This window comes from Mus caroli, unplaced genomic scaffold (assembly GCF_978045245.1).
Source record: "Mus caroli unplaced genomic scaffold, Mus_caroli_1 scaffold_14, whole genome shotgun sequence".
NCBI lineage: Eukaryota > Metazoa > Chordata > Mammalia > Rodentia > Muridae > Mus > Mus caroli.
Window position 1 is genome coordinate 71,006,326 of NW_028227269.1, and position 18,449 is coordinate 71,024,774.

General features: G+C 40.2%; 1 protein-coding gene across 2 annotated transcripts in view; it reads left to right on the forward strand.

Annotated features, from left to right (window-relative positions):
• The window catches only part of Pcnx4 (pecanex 4), a 42,395-nt gene that overhangs the window by 12,768 nt on the left and 11,178 nt on the right, over positions 1–18,449 (forward strand). For both annotated transcript variants that reach the window (XM_085830448.1, XM_021178985.3), the window contains exons 3-8: positions 9,624–9,803; positions 10,029–10,543; positions 10,734–10,834; positions 10,952–11,071; positions 14,606–14,969; positions 17,428–17,531. In XM_085830448.1, the coding sequence (XP_085686574.1) occupies positions 9,624–9,803; positions 10,029–10,543; positions 10,734–10,834; positions 10,952–11,071; positions 14,606–14,969; positions 17,428–17,531 (1,384 nt within the window). The remainder of the gene's footprint in view (positions 1–9,623; positions 9,804–10,028; positions 10,544–10,733; positions 10,835–10,951; positions 11,072–14,605; positions 14,970–17,427; positions 17,532–18,449) is intronic.

The window sequence follows — 18,449 nt, forward strand, 5'->3', positions numbered from 1 at the left end:
ATGTGGCCCTGGGCTTTGTTGGGGAGGGGGAGGACAGAGACTTTTAATGTCTACTTCTATTTCCTTAGGAGTTATGAGACTGTTTAGTTTACCTGATCATGATTTTACTGTGGCAAGTGGTATCTGTCTAGAAATTCATCCATTTCATTTAGATTTTCCAGTTTTGTGGAGTACAGGCTTTGAAGTAAGACTGAATGATTTTTTAAATTTCTTCAGTTTCTGTTGTTATATCTCCCTTTTCATTTCTGATTTTGTTAATTTGGATATGTCTCTGTGTCTTTTAGTTAGTTTAGGTAAGGGCTTGTCTATCTTGTTGATTTTTCTCAAAGAACTAGTTCTTGGTTTTGTTGATTCTTTGTATTGTTCTCTTTGTTTCTAATTGATTGATTTCAGCCCTGCATTTGACTATTTCCTGCATTTGACTATTCCTCTTGGGTGTGTTTGCTTGTTTTTGTTCTAGAGCTTTCAGGTGTGCTGTTAAGTTGCTAGTATGAGATATCTCAAGTTTCTTTATGAAGGCTATGAACTTTCCTCTTGGCACTGCTTTCATTGTGTCCTATAAATCGCAGTATGTTGTACATTCATTTTCATTGAATTCTAGGAAGTCTTTAATTTCTTTATTTCTTCCTTGATCAAGTGATCATTGACTAGAGAGTTGTTTAGTTTCCATGAGTATGTAGGCTTTCTCCAGTTTCTGTTGTTGTTGGAGCCCAGCCTTAATCCATGGTGATTAGATAGAATTCAAGGGGTTATTTCAATCTTCTTGATCTGTTGAAGCTTGCTTTGTACCCAGTTATATGGCCAGTTTTAGAGAAGATTCTGTGAGGTACTGAGAAGAAGGTATATTCTTTTGTTTGGGGATGAAAGGTTCTGTAGATATTTGTTAAGTCCATTTGGTTCAAAAACATCTGTTATTTTCATTGTTTTTCTGTTTAGTTTCTGTTTCGATGACCTGTCCACTTGTGGGAGTGGGGCGTTGAAGTCCCCCACTCTTATTGTGTGTGGTTCAATGTGTGATTTGAGCTTTAGTACATTTTATGAATGTGGGTTCCCTTGCATTTGGGGCATTGATGTTCAGAATTAAGACATCATCTTGAAACTGGGCGTGGTGGCTCACACCTTTAATCCCAGCACTTGGGAGGCAGAGGCAGGCGGATCTCTTGAGTTTGAGGCCACCCTGGTCTACAGAGTGAGTTCCAGGACAGCCAGGGCTACACAGAGAAACCCTGTCTCCTAAAACAAAACAAAACAAAACAAAACAAAAAAAAAGACATCATCTTGGTGGATTTTTCCTTTGATGAGTATGAATTATCTTCCCCATCTCTTTTAATAACTTTTGATTAAAAGTCTATTTTATTGGATATTAGAATGGCTAATCCAGCTTGTTTCTTGGGTTCGTTTGCTTGGAAAATCTTTTTTCAGACCTTTACTCTGATGTAGTATCTATCTTTGTTGCTGAAATGTGTTTCCTGTATGCAGCAAAATGGTGGATCTTGTTTACCTATCCAGTCTGTTAGCCTGTGTCTTTTTATTGGTGAATTGAGTCTATTGATGTTGAGAGATGTTAATGACCAATGACTGTTAATTCCTGTTATTTTGTTGTTAAAGGTGTTACTGTGTATATGTGATTCTTTTGGTTTTGCTGTGATTAATTACTTGTAGTGTTTTTTAGTGTAGTTACCCTCCTTGTGTTGTTTTCCTTCTAGTATCCTCTGTAGGTCTGGATTAGTAGAAAGATATTGTTTAAATTTGGTTTTATCATGGAATGTCTTGGTTTCTATTGTAATTGAGAATTTTGCTGGGTATAGTAGTCTGGTCTAGCAACTGTGGTCTCTTAGGGTCTGCAAGACATCTGTCCAGGGTTTTCTGGCATTTGAAGTCTCTGTTTAGAAGTCTGATGTAATTCTGATAGATCTGTCTTTATGTGTTACTTGCCCTTTTCCCCTTTGAGCTTTTTATATTCTTTTTTTGTTCTTTATATTTAGTGTTTTTATTATTATGTGGCAGGAGGATTTTCTTTTCTAGTCCAATTTATTTGATGATCTGTAGGCTTCTTGTATGTTTATGGCCATCTCTTTCTTTAGGTGAGGGAAGTTTTCATCTACAATATTGTTGAAGATGTTTTCTGGCCCTTTAAGTTGGGAATCTTCACTCTCTTCTATACCTATTATCCTTAGGTTTGGTCTTCTCATTGTGTCCTGGATTTTCTGGATGTTTTAGGTTAGGAGCTTTTTGCATTTTGCGTTTTCTTTGACTGTTGTGTCAATGTTTTCTATGGTATCTTCTGCACCTGAGATTCTCTCTTCTATCTCTTGTATTCTGTTGTTGATCCTTGTGTCTGTAGTTCCTGTACTCTTTCCTAGGCTTTCCATCTCCAGGGTTGCCTCCATTTGTCTTTTCTTTATTACTTCTATTTCCATTTTTAGGTCTTGGACTGACTTGTTAATTTCTTTCTCCTGTTTGTATTTTCCTACATTTCTTTAAGGGATTCATTTGTTTCCTCTTTAAAGGCTCCTGCCTGTTTGCCTGTGTTTTCCTCTATTTCTTTAAGGAAATTATTTATATCCTCTTTAAAAGCCTCTATTGTCTTCATGAGCTGGGATTCAAGATCATAGTCTTGCTCTTCAGGTTTTTTAGGATACCAGGGGCATGAGGTAGTAGGAGAGCTGGGTTCTGATTGTGCCATATTGTGTTGGCTTCTGTTGATTAAATCTTGCTCTTGCCTTTCGCCATCTGGTTTTCTCTGGTATTGGTTGGCCTGGGTATCTGGGTTGGAGCAGACCTCCCAGGAGGCAGTTGGAGCCATGTGTCTTTGGTTTGAGCAGGCCTCCTGGGAGGCAGTTGGATCTGTGGGCTGGGGTACAGTGTGCTGATCGGCCACTGCTGCTGATGTAGGTGTGGACCAGAAAGAAGATGGAACTTCCCAAGTCTTCTAGGTTTGCTAGGGTCCCAGCAGGTGAAGGGGGAATCTGGGGTAGGGGGATGTGTCTCACTTGTATGTGTGTCAGGCTAGAGCTGGCCTCCTGGGAGGCAGGCACAGCTGTGGGATGTGTTGAGGTGCTCTGATCCATGACTGTTAGTGTGGACTGGAAGTTAAATCAAGATTATTTTAAAAAAAAATGTATGATATAGGCTGCGTAAAACCTTGGGAAAGAAGTAGAACTTTCTAGCAAGGTAATTTTTAATCAGGTATAATTCAATATGTATATACTTACTATTATATAAAAGGCAAATTTAATGAATAGAAAATTTATAATTTTGTAATACTAAAAATGTAGACAGAATGATGGTTTTTAAATTAGTGTAGAAGAAAAATGGAAAATCTTCTAAAACAAGCATTTTTGCAAAACTTCTTGTTTGTCTTTTTAGTATCTAGTTTCTGTTTCTCTTTGTATAGACTATAGCTTTCTCTACTAGGTAGAAATGTACAGGCATGTGATGGAGCACATGTTTGGGTATGGCAGAGCTCGTTCATTAAAGCCCTAAACTATGTGATGTCACTTCACCATGGAGCCATTGAAAGAGGATGTCACGAAGGTGGGCTTTGGTCTGAAAGGACTGGTACCTTTAAAAGTGATGTGGGAGAGCTTGATCTCCATCATGTGAGAGACAACAGTGACCATCTCTACGCCAGGAAGGGAGCCCTCACCAAACCATCCTCCTTGCACCTGGGCGTTGAACTACTGACTCTGAAACTATGAGAAAACATGTTTCTGTTGTTTAGGTTACTCTGTTGTGTAGATTTCCGAGTATATATTTTGTTATGGCAGCCCAAGCTGGCAAACAGTTTATATAACACATATCTAAACAGAAAATGGAGGTAACATAACTGAGCAATTGGTAGACACTCAAAGATCTGGGGTGTGCAGGGTAGAAATTGAGACATCAGCATTAATTCTGATGAGATCTTAGCTGGAAACCAGAAGAAAAGCAATCCTTTCTTATAAATTGGCAAAGAACTTGGTTTCCTGCTCATGTTTCATGGAAGGTAGAACTTGTAAATGATAGAATATCTGAGAAAGGAAATTTTGAAACAAATGTGTAAAGAAATAATATCTTTACTGTTTACATTAAAATAAAAAAGGGGCCAGGTGAAGAAAATTAATCAGGAAAAAAGAACCAGAACATGAAATTTGGAAAATTCTCAACCTGCATTATGACAAATTGTGGTGAGAACACAGGGCTGAGGCTGTGTGCCACCTGGTAAGCTGGTACAGGATGGTGTTCTGGTAAGCTGGTACAGGATGGTGTCCTGGTAAGCTGGTACAGGATGGTGTTCTGGTAAGCTGGTACAGGATGGTGTCCTGGTAAGCTGGTACAGGATGGTGTTCTGGTAAGCTGGTACAGGATGGTGTTCTGGTAAGCTGGTACAGGATGGTGTTCTGGTAAGCTGGTGCAGGGTGGTGTTCTGGTAAGCTGGTGCAGGGTGGTGTCCTGGAAGCAGACAGTTTGAAATAAGCTTGTGGAAAGGTGATAATACAGTGAGGGAAAGCTACTGACCTTGGATTTCGGAGGGCAGAGTGACAGAACTATTCAGCTGTGGATGTGCAGTGTTGGAATGAAGAAGAGAATGATGCCCGGAGTAGTTCTGAAATCAGCTTCAGGCCACATGGCCTCTGCCTAGGGCTCTGAAGGTGGGGCCATTCTTCTCAGCCAAGAGAATGACATCTGCCAGGTTCCTTGCTGGCTACAGCCACTCCAGACTCTGCGAACACCAATGCAGAACCAAAAAGTTACTCCCAAACCAAAAGATTGATGCAGCTCATCTTACTGTGTTCTGAACTTCCTTGGAACCAACCACCTAGTCCTTTTTCCCTTTCACATTTGATACCGAGAGCATGTCACCTCAATAGCCTGTATCACCCATCATTCATGTGGAAAGCCCTGCACTTAGTTCTTCAGGTTCACAGGTGAAATGGGATTTTGCCCCAGAATAGATTGTACCTTGAGCTTCATAGCTGATGTAGCTGGTAGATAAGATTAGACACATTTAGGTGGTCATTGGGTGGTACCCAGATGAGATTTTAGAATTAATGATAGAAAAAGTTAAGACTTTGAGAACCACTGGGACAAAAATGTATTTTTGTACTTGAGAAGTGTTAGGTCTTATAGAAACTCTAGACGAATGGCTAACTGGGATGCCTATTTAATATATCAAAGCAGACACTGGCCACCAGACTCTCAGTATCAAAAGTACTTGTTACAGGGCCATACCCTGCCCCCTAACCTAAACATCTCCTGACCCTGTGTTTCCCTCTCTTCCCTCAGCTTTTCTTCCCTATAAAACTCAGCCATTTTGGCCAGGTCCCCTCTTGGCTCATAGCCTCTTCTCTCCTCTGTTCCTTTTTCCTCTCCCACCCCATCTCTCCTCTCATGGCTGAATTCAATGTGGACCCTCTGGCTGTTGTGAGAGCCAAAGTTATATTTTAGGTTTTAATTACTATGTGTAACATCCATGAAACAAATGTGCCTTTAACCTGTGAGCCCCTTGCCCAAGGACAGATACTTCCTGAATGCTGGAGGGAAGCCATTGGTATGGGAGACAAGGAGCCATGTTTTCATTCCATTAAATAACCAGGAAACAGGTCAAGATACGTACTTGCCCCTGTTTGGAATATGGTAGCCTTGTGGGGTTGCCTTTTAAAGTCTCTACAAGGTGTGACTCCTGACTGTTTTCAGGGAAACCAGAGATAGACCTTGCCAGAGAGTCCATCAACCTGGCCAGTATTTAATTAAAGCTTGCTTCAGATTTGGCTTTAAACTGTGGCTCTGGTCTTATTCTTGGCCGGTGGGATTAGCAGTTACTTCCTTGTCTCTACAATAAACCTTCTTAACCATACCTTGGAGTAGTCGTGTCCTCATTTTCTCATTTAAGAAGGACCTGCATTGTCTTTAACTGGGCAAGGATGAAATATGTGGACTGAGTTGTGAGCTGCAAAGCCTGAATGCAATGTAATTAGGAGTAAGGCCTTTGAAGGTGACCAGGTCCAGCGCATCAGCCTGTGCTGCAGTGAGGCAGGCCCTTAGGAGAGACACAGCAGACCTGCTTCATCTGCAGCGTGAGGGCGAGCACTCATTCACATTCTCGCTGTGGTCTTGGACAGCCAGCATCCTCAACTTTTCTCCACTTTGAGAATATACATGTCTATTATTTTAAACCACCCAGTCTGTTGTATTGTGTGAGGGACTGGATTAAGTTGACATTTGAAAATACAAAGACCGACATAGACCTCAGATGCCATCCACTCTGAACCTCTTCTAATTTTACTGCATGTGTAGGTCAGAGGACAGTGTGAGCCCTATGCAATTCTTTACCTAATAAGATATTTAAGGGAGCCAGGCAGTGGTGGCACACGCCTTTAGTCCCAGCACTTGGGAGGCGGAGGCAGGCGGATTTCTGAGTTCAAGGACAGCCAGAGCTTCACAGAGAAGCCCTGTCTCAAAAAACAAACAAACAAAAAAAGTTTAGTTGGTTTCCTAATAGCACTATCATTTACCAACAAGTTACAATTAAATGCTTGGTTTTTTAAAAGTTAGCTATAAAGTTGAATGCATGCATATAACCTTGTTAAAAATTCTAACTTGTAAGACTCAGAATTCTCAGAATATATTTTGGTTGGTTGGTTGGTTGGTTGGTTGGTTGGTTGTTTTTTGTTTTTGTTTTTTGCTATTGTATTTGAGTGTTTTGTTTTTAGAGGTTTTGGTTTGTTTGGTTTTTTTGTTTGAGACATAGTCAAGTAGTCCTGACTATCTTGGAACTTACTATGTATACCAGGTTGGCCTGAACTCATAGAAATATTCCTGCTTCTGTCTCTTATGAATCAGTCTGCCTCGATCTTGGCTTGAAAGCCGTCTTACAGTAAAGACAAACTAAAAGACATAATAGGTTCCCGTTCCTATTTATGATGAAATCTGTGCCTCAAGTACTGGCCTGTGCCCCACCTGTAACCATAACTAGTAATGGCTCTGACCCGCCTGTTTCAGGAAGTGGCAACGATGCCTTTGTTTCAGAAAGCTGTTTTGACCACTTTGTTAGAGCCACCTTGCAGCCATGCCTTATGTTTTTTAGAAGGTTCTTATGACCAACTTCTTACCCTTATGCTCTGCCTTGGTGACCCCTGTTCATTTGCCTGCTAAATCTCCCATTTGGAAACCCCCTACTTACTGCTGAGCTAATAAAACCAAAAAAAAAACCCCATATCCAGTTCTAATCTCTTGAACCCTGCCTTAGGGAACGACTGTCCAGTTACAGGAATAAAGCTTGCTTTAATTAATTTGGGTTGGTGGTCTTTCTCCTCACATCAATGGGAATTAACAGCACTGAGTCAGAATTTAAGTTGATAGGTTACTATTCTCACTATTAAATTTCTGAAGTCGGAAAAAGAAAAAGAAAAAAGAAAATTTCTGAAGTCATAAACTAATACCTGTTAGACTATGTCTGCTTAAATAGTCCTATGTTCTTTCACTGTATTTTCTTTAAAACATCATTTCTCATCTATAAATAAAAGAGTGAAAAGTATTTCTTACTAAATTCCTGCTAGATTTAATGTTTAAATGTTTTATAATTAAAAAGGTTTCTTTTTTTCACTGTGACTAAAACATGAGGCAGAGAAAGCCTTACATCTATTTGTAAAGAAGAAAGTATCAGCTTTAATGCAGAAGAGTTAAGCTTTCATTTTCAGAAAAACACCCTAAAGACGAGTGTGCACAGAGCGCTGGTGTAGTAGCTACGATGACATGTACGCCTACCCTGTAGTGCTGTCTGATGCTATAGTATGATGATGCAGCTAACTGCGGAATAATGTGTGCTCTCCCACTCTGAACAGAAATACCAAACTGTTTCTTAGTTTTATCTCTAAAGATAGCAAAAAAGACTGAAGAGATAGAGCCCATAGTACAGTTCTATTGTATTAATAGTAAATGGCTTCCTATGAATTTTATATTATGAAAAGTAGGATTAAATCTACAGTGCTTAGCTCAGAGAATTGGGAATTATCTGAGAAAATATATTTACAGCCTCTTAGCCACTATATGGGGTTCTTTTTCATGACTTGTAGATCTTCAGATGTGTAGAATTTGAAATGTTTTTTGTATTTGTTCATTTCAAACCCAGTTTTTCTTAATACCTGATTTTTTTAATGCTAGGAAATTTCTGTTACATTATCGGATACATTAAATATTTTTTCATAGAAAGTAATTAACTACAATAACAATCTTTTATAGGTCAAGTTATATATAGGACAAAACAATTACTACTTGGCTAATTATATGTGTATATTTCTTATATAATAACCTTATATTTGTTTATAATGTCTGATAAATACTGTTGCTATGACATTGCTTACTAAGAGAAACAGGTTTCAGGTAAAGCTTTATTGAACCTGTTTCCTGAGCGTGGCTGTCATGCCAGTCTGTCCTTGGGTGGGTTTTGGAAGGGAAGGCTGTCTGTCTGGGCAGCAGACTAACCTGTCGCCCTTCACCACCTTCCACTTGTTCTGCGTTACTTGATTCTTTTTGTTTTCTGGACTTTTTTTTTCTCAGAATGGAGTGTATTTTATTTCAGATTTCACTGGTGGAAAATTGTGTCCTCTGACTTAACACCACGTATTAGCCTTGTGCTCACTGTCTGTTCCCTGCTTAAACAATCTGAAAGGCATCCAGTGTGAAGCAGTGTGTTGACTGGTGTAGGCCAAGCATGCCCATGAGCAAGTATGTCTAGATCGTTGTTACGGCCGTAGTTAATGTGTGCTTGCATTCGCACTACAGAAGCTCTTAAAGCTGAAGTGTTGACGTTGTCTTTAGTTCTGAATAGCTCAGGTATTCAGGCACAGTTCCACTGTAATTATGAGTCTCAGCTTTTTCTCTTGAAAGTCTATAGCGCTCCATTAGTACTTGTCCCTGTTGTTGCTTGACACAGTATTTGATATTGTTTATTCTGAAAAAAATTTAGCAGTAGGTTGAGAATATTATCCTATGTTTTACATTTTTAATTAAATGATTTAAATAATTTTTGTTAGTTTAACCCTAAATATTTTACCGAGTATCAGTTTTCTCCAATTAAAAAGGGACCACACCTGCTCTGAGGAGATATTATTGTACAAATATATCTTAAACCCATAACATCTCTTATCTAAAATAAAAGCATTATTAATGCTAATGAAGTTCCCAGGCATAGCCTGAGCTGCTCACTGAGTCTGAGCCCCAGAGGAAAGACAGCAGAGGAGAACAAGAGGAGGGCTGCTAATCAGTGCATGTTGCTGCTGCCCTGGCTCTCCAGAGTTCCTTGCAGTTTTAAATGATAAACTCTAAAGAATCATTGGTCCGATTTCAGCTGATGTAGACTTAAGGGAGAGTATGTTCTGATCTCATCTATTCAGTGTTTTAGATATCTGCATTTAGTGTTACAGACGACCTGTAATCGTGTCTTCCTTTGCATATTTGAATCTGCATATTCTGTAAAGCTCTGCACAGCTGAGGTAATTGCTGGCTGAGGGCAGTGGTCACAATACATGCAGATCATTTGGAAGTAGGGCCTTTCATGTAAGCTTGCTTTCTTGGGATATATGCTATCTGTGGGCTTATTACTTTGTATGATTTAAGTTTTTTTTTTCTTTTTCTTGTAGGTTTATTGTAAATATTCCAGCTCTAGAGCAACTGAATCAGATTTTGCACATCTTGTTTGTGTTATTGCCCTTTCTGTGGGCACTTGGGACTCTGCCCCCACCTGACGCCCTTCTCTTTTGGGCAGTGGAGCAGGTTTTAGAGTTTGGTCTTGGGGGTTCATCCATGTCCACTCACCTACGGTAAGTTGTCGAATTGTTCTGAGTTTTGGAGTTTGGTGTAACTTCTGGTTTTACCTCATGTTTTCTGTATTTATTGTGGTGTGGAAGTAGGTGCTCATGGGCTCTTTCAGGAGTCAGGTCTCCTTCCACCATGTGAGCTCTACGGGAGGGACTCGGGTCATCGGGCTTGGCAGCGGGAACACTTACCCACGGAACCAGGAAGTCTTTGTCTTCTTTCCCCGCCAGGTTATTGGTCATGTTCGTCATTTCTGCTGGAGCACCAGTCGTGTCGTACTTCATTCCCAGCACCGTCGGAGTGGTTCTCTTCATGACTGGACTCGGGTTCTTACTGAGTCTTAACCCAAGTGACGTGAGCATGGTCTTCCGATACGGTGTGACCAGGCACAGGGTAGGAAGCAGTGATGAAGCTATCCCAGGCAATTCAGGACATTGGTTCCCGTGGAAGGAGTGCCTTCTGTTCATCGCTGTGCTGGGCATGGCTCTCTTGGAGGCTGGGCTGCTGCATCACTATGTCAGCATCCCACAGGTCTCTAGAAGCGGCGCTCAGTCTGTCGTGGGCTATGTTCTGATGGCATTACTGTCAATAGTGTGGATACTGAGAGAAACTCAAAGCGTCTACATCTTTGGGATTTTCCGAAACCCTTTCTATCCGAAGGATATACAAGCTGTGTCTGTATTCTTTGACAAGCAAAACAAGCTCCTGAAGATTGGTGCTGTCAGATGGATTTTGCTAACTCTAGGTAGGAAGGTACCATTTATCAACTCTTACAAACTGTAGTTAGGGAAGACTGCTCACATTTTTGTTGTTTATTAGCTTTTCATCTAATTGCTTAAATGTGCCCACGAAAGCTATTTACCAAAATAAACTGTGGTAGAAGCAGTTTCTGCAGTAGTCAGACTCACCGAGTGCATTGGTCTGTTTTGCTTCAGTGTCCCCTTTGGCGATGGTGGCCTTCCTTGCGCTGGACAGCTCCTTACACCGGCTCCACTCAGTGTCTGTCTCCATTGGATTCACCAGGGCTTTCAGAATGGTAATTCCAGTATGCACTGTGAAGCATGGCCTGTGGCTGAGTGTAACTGTGGTTTTTATTAACAATTTGCTTAGATTGTTGAATTCTACCTGAAAGTGGATCATTTGTATACTGTAGGTGTGGCAGAATACAGAAAATGCTTTACTGGAGACTGTGGTTGTATCAGCAGTGCACATGGTATCCAGCACAGACTGCTGGTGGAACAGGAGCCTTGATACAGGAATCAGGCTGTTATTGGTAAGTGCATTTTTAACAGCTCTGTTGAGACTTTTTTTTTTAACTCACAATCAAACTCATCCAATTGAAGGCTTTTTATTCAGTGGTATATCTTCAGAGTAGTGCAAATATCATTGAGATCTAACCTTAGAACACCTTCAACATTCCTAATGTTAACTGTTGAATGGCCATTCTCCATCCTGCCTCCCTACCATCTGTAGCTATTCTGGACCCAGACACCACTTACCTACTTTCTCGCTGCATGGATTTGCGCCTTACGGATGACTTACCCGAATGGCGTCGTAGAATGTGTGGTCTTTTTTTTTTCTTCAATTTTTTAATATGTTCTCAAGGTTCACTCACATAGCATGTATCAGCACTTCTTGTTTATTGTCAAATAATATTCCAGCGTGTCCATGTACCACTTGGTTCATACACTCATCAGATGGTAGATATTTAGGTTTATGCTTTTCAATGTTGACAGGAATATTGCCGTGAACATTTGTGTACATATTTTTGTATGGACATGGTTTTTATTTCCCATGGTGGGGCCAGAGAGAGGGAGGGTGATAGATGTGTCCCTAGAAATCTGGTCATACAGTAATCCGCATTTCATGCTTCTGACACTACCATTTTGTAACTGCATTGTTAGCGATAGATGACGTCTCTCCAGCTATTCCACATTCTCGCAGCACTTGTTCCCTGATATTTCTGTTATGACAATATGGCACAGCATATCGACTGGAAACAGCAAGAGTCATGCAGCCATCATAGGGGCTTGACACAGTTCCAGCAAGGCTGAGCTGACTGCTGCCACAGGAGTCCTTCTGTCGCTAACTTTGGGGGTTTGGTCACCGTGTGTTGCATTCTTGGGGAGTTGCGACAGTATTCATTTTATCTTTTCCTGAGAACAGTATGTCTGAGTCTTTTTTAGGAAAATCCTAAAATTAACTTTATTTGACCACTCTCTAGAGGACTTTCTTATGCCCCGGTGATAATTAAGCACATTGCTAAATGAGGCCATCACTCAGGGAATCTTCTTGGGGTTGCTGGCCCAGAACTAACTCTAACAGTATGATTGGTGTAGTGTAAACAGGGACAGTTAACAAACACTGACTGGCCAGGAGGACAGGTTACAGAGTCAAGGTCTCTCTTTATTATAAGCTTAGTGCTTTCTGAAAAGTAGTGCAAAGATACGGGGGCCTGGGCACTCCTGTGCAAGAACAGAACTCAGTGCCTAAGATAAGCTGAGTAAAATAAACATCTCTTACTCTATAGTGTAGATGATGAAACATACAGTAGAGGAAGTTAGGTATTAGTATTTGTGACTCATAAAAAGACCGGTTCAGATTTTTCTGTTTGTCTGGAGTATTTTAAAACTACAAACACTGTCAGCTTAAAAGCAGGCTATCATATAATAATGTGTTTGTTTTGGAGTAGTTATTCTTTAGATTCTTAAATTGGAGTTGTAGGATAAGATAGGTTGTACCATACATTGTAGGATAATAAGAATAAAATCGGTTCTGTTTGTATTTTCTAACTGTAACTGAACTTGTAACCATGGACAATGGACATATAATGAAAATCCAACACATAATGTGTACCACTAGATAATCATTAGTCTGTCTTTATTCTGTGAAGCCTGTATAAACAAGGAGGCACCAGGTTGCTAGGCAGTCAGAGCTGGGCAATTGCCCAGACCTTCCTCAACTTCCCACCGGTGTGGTTTGCCCTGTCAGCCATGACCCTCAGGCTAGGAAAGCGCCCCACTTCCCCTTGGGCCACCCACCCACCCACCCACGGTGTCCTCAGAGAGTAAAGTGCCATCTTGCTGTTGTTGTTCTGTTTAGTTTCGGGTTGAGAGGCAGGAAAATGTTGAGTTGAAGAGGGCAAGCAGCATTTCAGGAGGAAAGTGTTCAACCTTCAACATGTCAGTCTTTCTCATTAAACATTCTGCAGAGATCTTGTAGCGTGCCCTTCATTGCTAAGGAAGTAGTTTTGTCATGAAGGATGGATGCTAGAGTTTGTCAAATGTTTTTCTCTGTGTTTCTTAACAAAGTGTGATGTGTTGAGCTTTTTCTGTTAAACCAGCTTATATTCCTAAATCCTGCTTGGTCATGCAGCCCGGTGTGGGATTTTCATATGGTGTGGGACTGAGTTGTCTAATACCTAGTGTGTCATCTGTATCCTCAAGATGTGTGTGAGCCACGTGTGTATAGACAGCCACACTTAGCTTTCCTTGGGATAGTGTCTGGTTTACGTTCCAGGACCACCTAAACTGGATTAAAAAGCATTCCATACAATTACATTCTCTGGAAGAGATGTTCATTGGTAAAGGACTGGTATTGATCATTCCTAATATTTCATGATATCTAGTAAATATTAATATTTTATTGTTTATATTTTATATTAATACTTTATATTTGTATAAAATAATATTTTATATTTATATTTAAGTGTTTTATATAAAATATTTATATTTTAGTTTTATATAAAATACTACCATTTTATATTTATATTAATATTTAAGTGTTATAGTATTTTGTAATATCGAAGACATACAAATCTCAGATATTCTGAATGAGTAGTTTGAGAGAGTCATTATTTTCAAATTTGTACCTACCTGTAAGCCCACCAGACTCCAATGGACAGTTCCAAACTCAGTGTCACATAGTTGCCTCTGATTAAACTCAGTTGGTCACAAAACCAAAAGTTATGAATGTGAGGGAAGGATTTGTAGGGAAGGGGGAGGGGAGTACATAGGAGGGGAGGAAGTCAGAGAGAATTATGGGAGTATAATCAGAATGCATTGTATGTATATATGTATGACATTGTCAAAGAGGAAAAAATTAATTGAAAAAAGGAAAATAGTAGCATAAAATAGTACTTAGCTGAACACATAATACCATTATAAATTTTAATCATTGTACTACATTTTAGAAATTAAACCTCCCTAACAAACCTGTACTTTGAATATAAAAATACTAATTCAATGTAGTTTAATTCAATCTTTTGTTATCAGTCTAGTTTTTTTCTTCGGTTACCTTCAATAAATGTGTTTTCCTAGAGTTTATCATGGTCACCTAATTTAATAGCTTGTGATTGTTTACCTAGAACATTTAAGTGGTATAGCATAATTTACTTTTTAGAGACACCAAACTTGGGTTGAGAGCATAGCCCACTTGGTGGAGTAATGAGTTGGCATAGCAGATCCCAAGCAGGCCAGAGCCTGCCAATGCAAGCACAGGTCTGTGTTCCCGTGCCCTTAGGAGGAGGCCAAGAGTGTCAGGAGTGCAAGGTCATCTTCAACAACAAAGGAAGTTTGAGGCCAGCCAACGCTACTTGAGATCCTTCCTCAAAACACCAAACCAATAAACGTAGTTTCTCCTTTATTGCTTTTGAGGTTCCAGAAAATTATAACAAGGAATTGCATGCTGAAGCTGTCCCTTCAAAATACTGAGGCAGAAATATAATCATTATGTGATTTTTTTTCTTATGTGATTTTCTGGAATTCATAACACATTTGTTAAGATAATCATTTTTCTGTATCCACAGATCGGTTTTATGCGAGACCGTTTGATTCAGTTCATCACTAAGTTGCAGTTTGCTGCGACTGTACTTTTGGCATTGTGGACAGAAAAAAAACAGCATAGAAAAACAACGACGATTTTGTGTGTACTCAACACTGTATTTGCTCCCTTCGTGCTGGGTATTATAGTTCTTTCAACACTACTGTCATCTCCTCTACTACCCCTCTTCACACTTCCTGTTTTCTTAGTGGGGTTTCCTCGTCCAGTTCAGAGCTGGCCAGGAGCAGTGGGCACTGCAGCCTGTGTGTGCACCGACAGTGTGTTCTACCACCAGATGGTCCCCAGGCTGACTGAGGCACTGCAGAACGCCATGGCGGCGGGAAGTTTAGGTGAGTGGTAAGCTGGGCCTAAAAAATAATTCTTTCTGTTATATTTGGGGTATGGAAGGAAGGGAGGGAGGGAGGGAGGAAGGGAAAAATAAATCAAACAAGCAGATCCTTTTGATCCAATCATAAAACAGATTCCAGTACTTTGATGTGTACCCAGGGACAAAATATGAAATAGAATTATATCTCTCCAGGGAAATGCAAATCAAAACAACCCTGAGATTCCACCTCACACCAGTCAGAATGGCTAAGATAAAAACTCAGGTGACAGCAGATGCTGGTGAGGATATGGAGAAAGAGGAACACTCCTCCCTTGCTAGTGGGATTGCAAGCTTGTACAACCACTCTGGAAATCAGTCTGGAGGTTCCTCAGAAAATTGGACACAGTACTACCAGAGGATCCAGCAATACCTCTCCTGGGCATATACCCAGAAGATACTCCAACTTGTAATAAGGACACATGCTCCACTATGTTCATAGCAGCCTTATTTATAATAGCCAGAATCTGGAAAGAACCCAGATGCCCCTCAACAGAGGAATGGATTCAGAAAATGTGGTACATTTACACAACGGAGTACTACTCAGCTATTAAAAACAATGAATTCATGAAATTCTTAGAAGTGGATGGATCTGGAGGATATCATCCTAAGTAGGTAATCCAATCAAAAAAGAACACACATGATATGCACTCACTGATAAGTGGATATTAGCCCAGAAGCTCAGAATACCCAATATACAATTTGCAAAAAAAACATGAAACGCAAGAAAAAGGAAGACTAAAGTGTGAATACTTCATTCTTTCTTAGAAGGGGGAATAAAATACTCATGGAAGGAGTTACAAAGACAAAGTTGGGAGCAGAGACTGAAGGACTGACCATCTAGAAACTGTCCCACCTGGGTATCTATCCCATAAACAACCACCAAACCCAGACACTATTGCAGATGCCAACAAGATTTTGCTGACAGGAGCCTGATATAGCTGTCTCCTGAGAGGCTCTTTCAGTGCCTGACAAATACAGAAGTGGATGCTCACAGTCATCCATTGGATGGAGCACAGGGTCCCCAATGAAGGAGCTAGAGAAAGTACCCAAGGAGATGAAGGGGTTTGCAGCCCCATAGGAGGAACAACAATATGAACTAACCAGTATCTCTAGAGCTCCCTGGGACTAAACCATCAATCAAAGAAAACACATGATGGGACTCATGGCCCCAGCTGCATATGTAGTAGAGGATGGCCTAGTTGGTCATCAATGGGAGGAGAGGCCCTTGGTCCTGTGAAGGTTCTGTGCCCCAGAATAGGGGAATGCCAGGGCCAGGAAGCGGGAGGGGGTGGGAGAGAATAGGGGATTTTCAGAGGGGAAACTAGGAAAGGGGATAACATTTGAAATATAAATAAAGAAAATATCTAATAAAGGAGGAAAAAATAAATTGAAAAAAAAAAGAATTATATCTCTCCTGCTTATTGTGAGATAAAATTATAAAATAAAAAAACTTAAAGAAAATTTCCCTAATTTGACAGTTTAAGAAGGAAAACTTTTTTTAAAAAATAAATTCAGTTAGCAAGCTCACCATTGAAACAGAAAAGCCTTTCTGCTCATATTTTTCATGAACTTAGAGCGAATATCTGTGAAGTTGATACAGTAGACTCTATCTGAAAAGTGGGAAAGCATCTGCTTGTGTGGGTCACCCTGCCTAGCCCCTCCAGAACAGAGACCTTGAAAGGAAAGCTGTGCACTGTCTGTGTAGATGCTGAGAGCCAGTGAGAGACTCTCAGCAGCTGCCACTTGGGGAGTCCCTTGTAGGCAGACATTTCAGTGGGTGGTGGCCAGCCCTGCTCAGTTAACTCATCGGTTCCACATGCTGAGTATGAATAAGGAGACTCACACACACACACAAAAGAAAAGTGCTATTTCTAATAGCAAAGAAATGGGAATGCCTAAATTGTTTCCTGACCATTAACTATAGTCATACAGTGAATTCTAAGGCTTTGAACGAACGTAAGCTGGCTGCAATCAGCATGTGCAGTCTCATAGGTACTATATCGAAAGAGAGACCTAAGTTTTTAAAGTATACATTGCAAATTGATGTAAATTATATAAAAATCTCAAATCCACAAAGCACTGTTCTGTGTGTTTATTGTTTAGGTCAGTGTGATTCATGCATATTTAGCATTTTATTCAATAGTCTCTACTTGGTGATTTTGCTGGCAAATATATCCTCAATTTTTCTGTATTCTCTCTCACCTATATGTTAACCCTTCCAAATGTTCGTAAAGAGCTTGGCTTAATACCTCATGATATGCAGTGAGTACTCATTTCTTTGTTTGACCTAATGATGGGCAAAGTAGTTGAATTTGGTTATAGATGTTTAATTTTAAATATTCACACAACAAACCCAAAAATTACTTCTTTTCTTTCTTTCTTTCTTTTTCTCCCTCTCTCCTGTTTCAAATTTCTTTTAGGTCTCCTCCTACCTGGCTCTCATTACTTGGGCCGTTTTGAGGATCGTTTAATATGGATAATGATTCTAGAGTGTGGCTATACTTATTGCTGCATTAATGTTAAGGTCAGTACCACTTGAAACTCCTCCAGCAGTTTTTATAGAGCATATGTCAAGTTTTACCTGTTATGTACACATCAGTAACTTAGCTTGGGAGAAGTGGATCTTAGCTGATGAAAATCCATGATGATTTTTAAAGGTATATTTCAGTAAGCACCTGTTGATAGCTGACTAGAGCTGACTAGATACTAGAGCATGGGAACAGCATTTTTCTGGTCTTTCTAAAATCTATTAATATTACTATCATTGTTTTATTGCACACATGGGTGCTTTGCCTGTATATGTGATTACATGCCTGATACTTATGGAGGCCAGAAGAGGGCGTCAGATCCCCTAGAACTGGGTTACAGATGGTTGTGAACCACCATGTGGGTGCTGAGAATCAAACCAGGGTCCTCTGGAAGCAGCCCGTGCTCTTAACTGTTGTGCATCTCTCTGGCCATATCTCCTAGTCTTGTTCATCTCATCTGTGTCTAATTGTGAGTCAGAAGGCAGGCGGATTTCTGAGTTCAAGGCCAGCCTGGTCTACAAAGTGAGTTCCAGGACAGCCAGGGCTACACAGAGAAACCCTGTCTCAAAAAACCAAAAAAAAGAAAAAAAAAAAAGTGAGTCAGTAGTTTCTTAAATTCCCATGCGTCACATAAATATTTCGGTTTACTAAAATCATTTTCCCACACCACTAGCCTCCATACTGCACCATTCTTCTTTCTTTTAAGGGCAGAATGCCCTGTTAGAGTTGTTTATTCTAAATTCTTTCCATTCTGCTTTACCGGTCTTAGGTGTTTGACTCTGTTCCCAAGCCTGCACTTGTTGAGGTCTTCAGTGACTCTCACCTTGCTAGTAACCCAGTGTTTATTCTCAGACCTGTGCCACTTAGCCAGGCAGCAGCACTGACAAGATACTCTGGTTTCGTGAGTTGTCTTT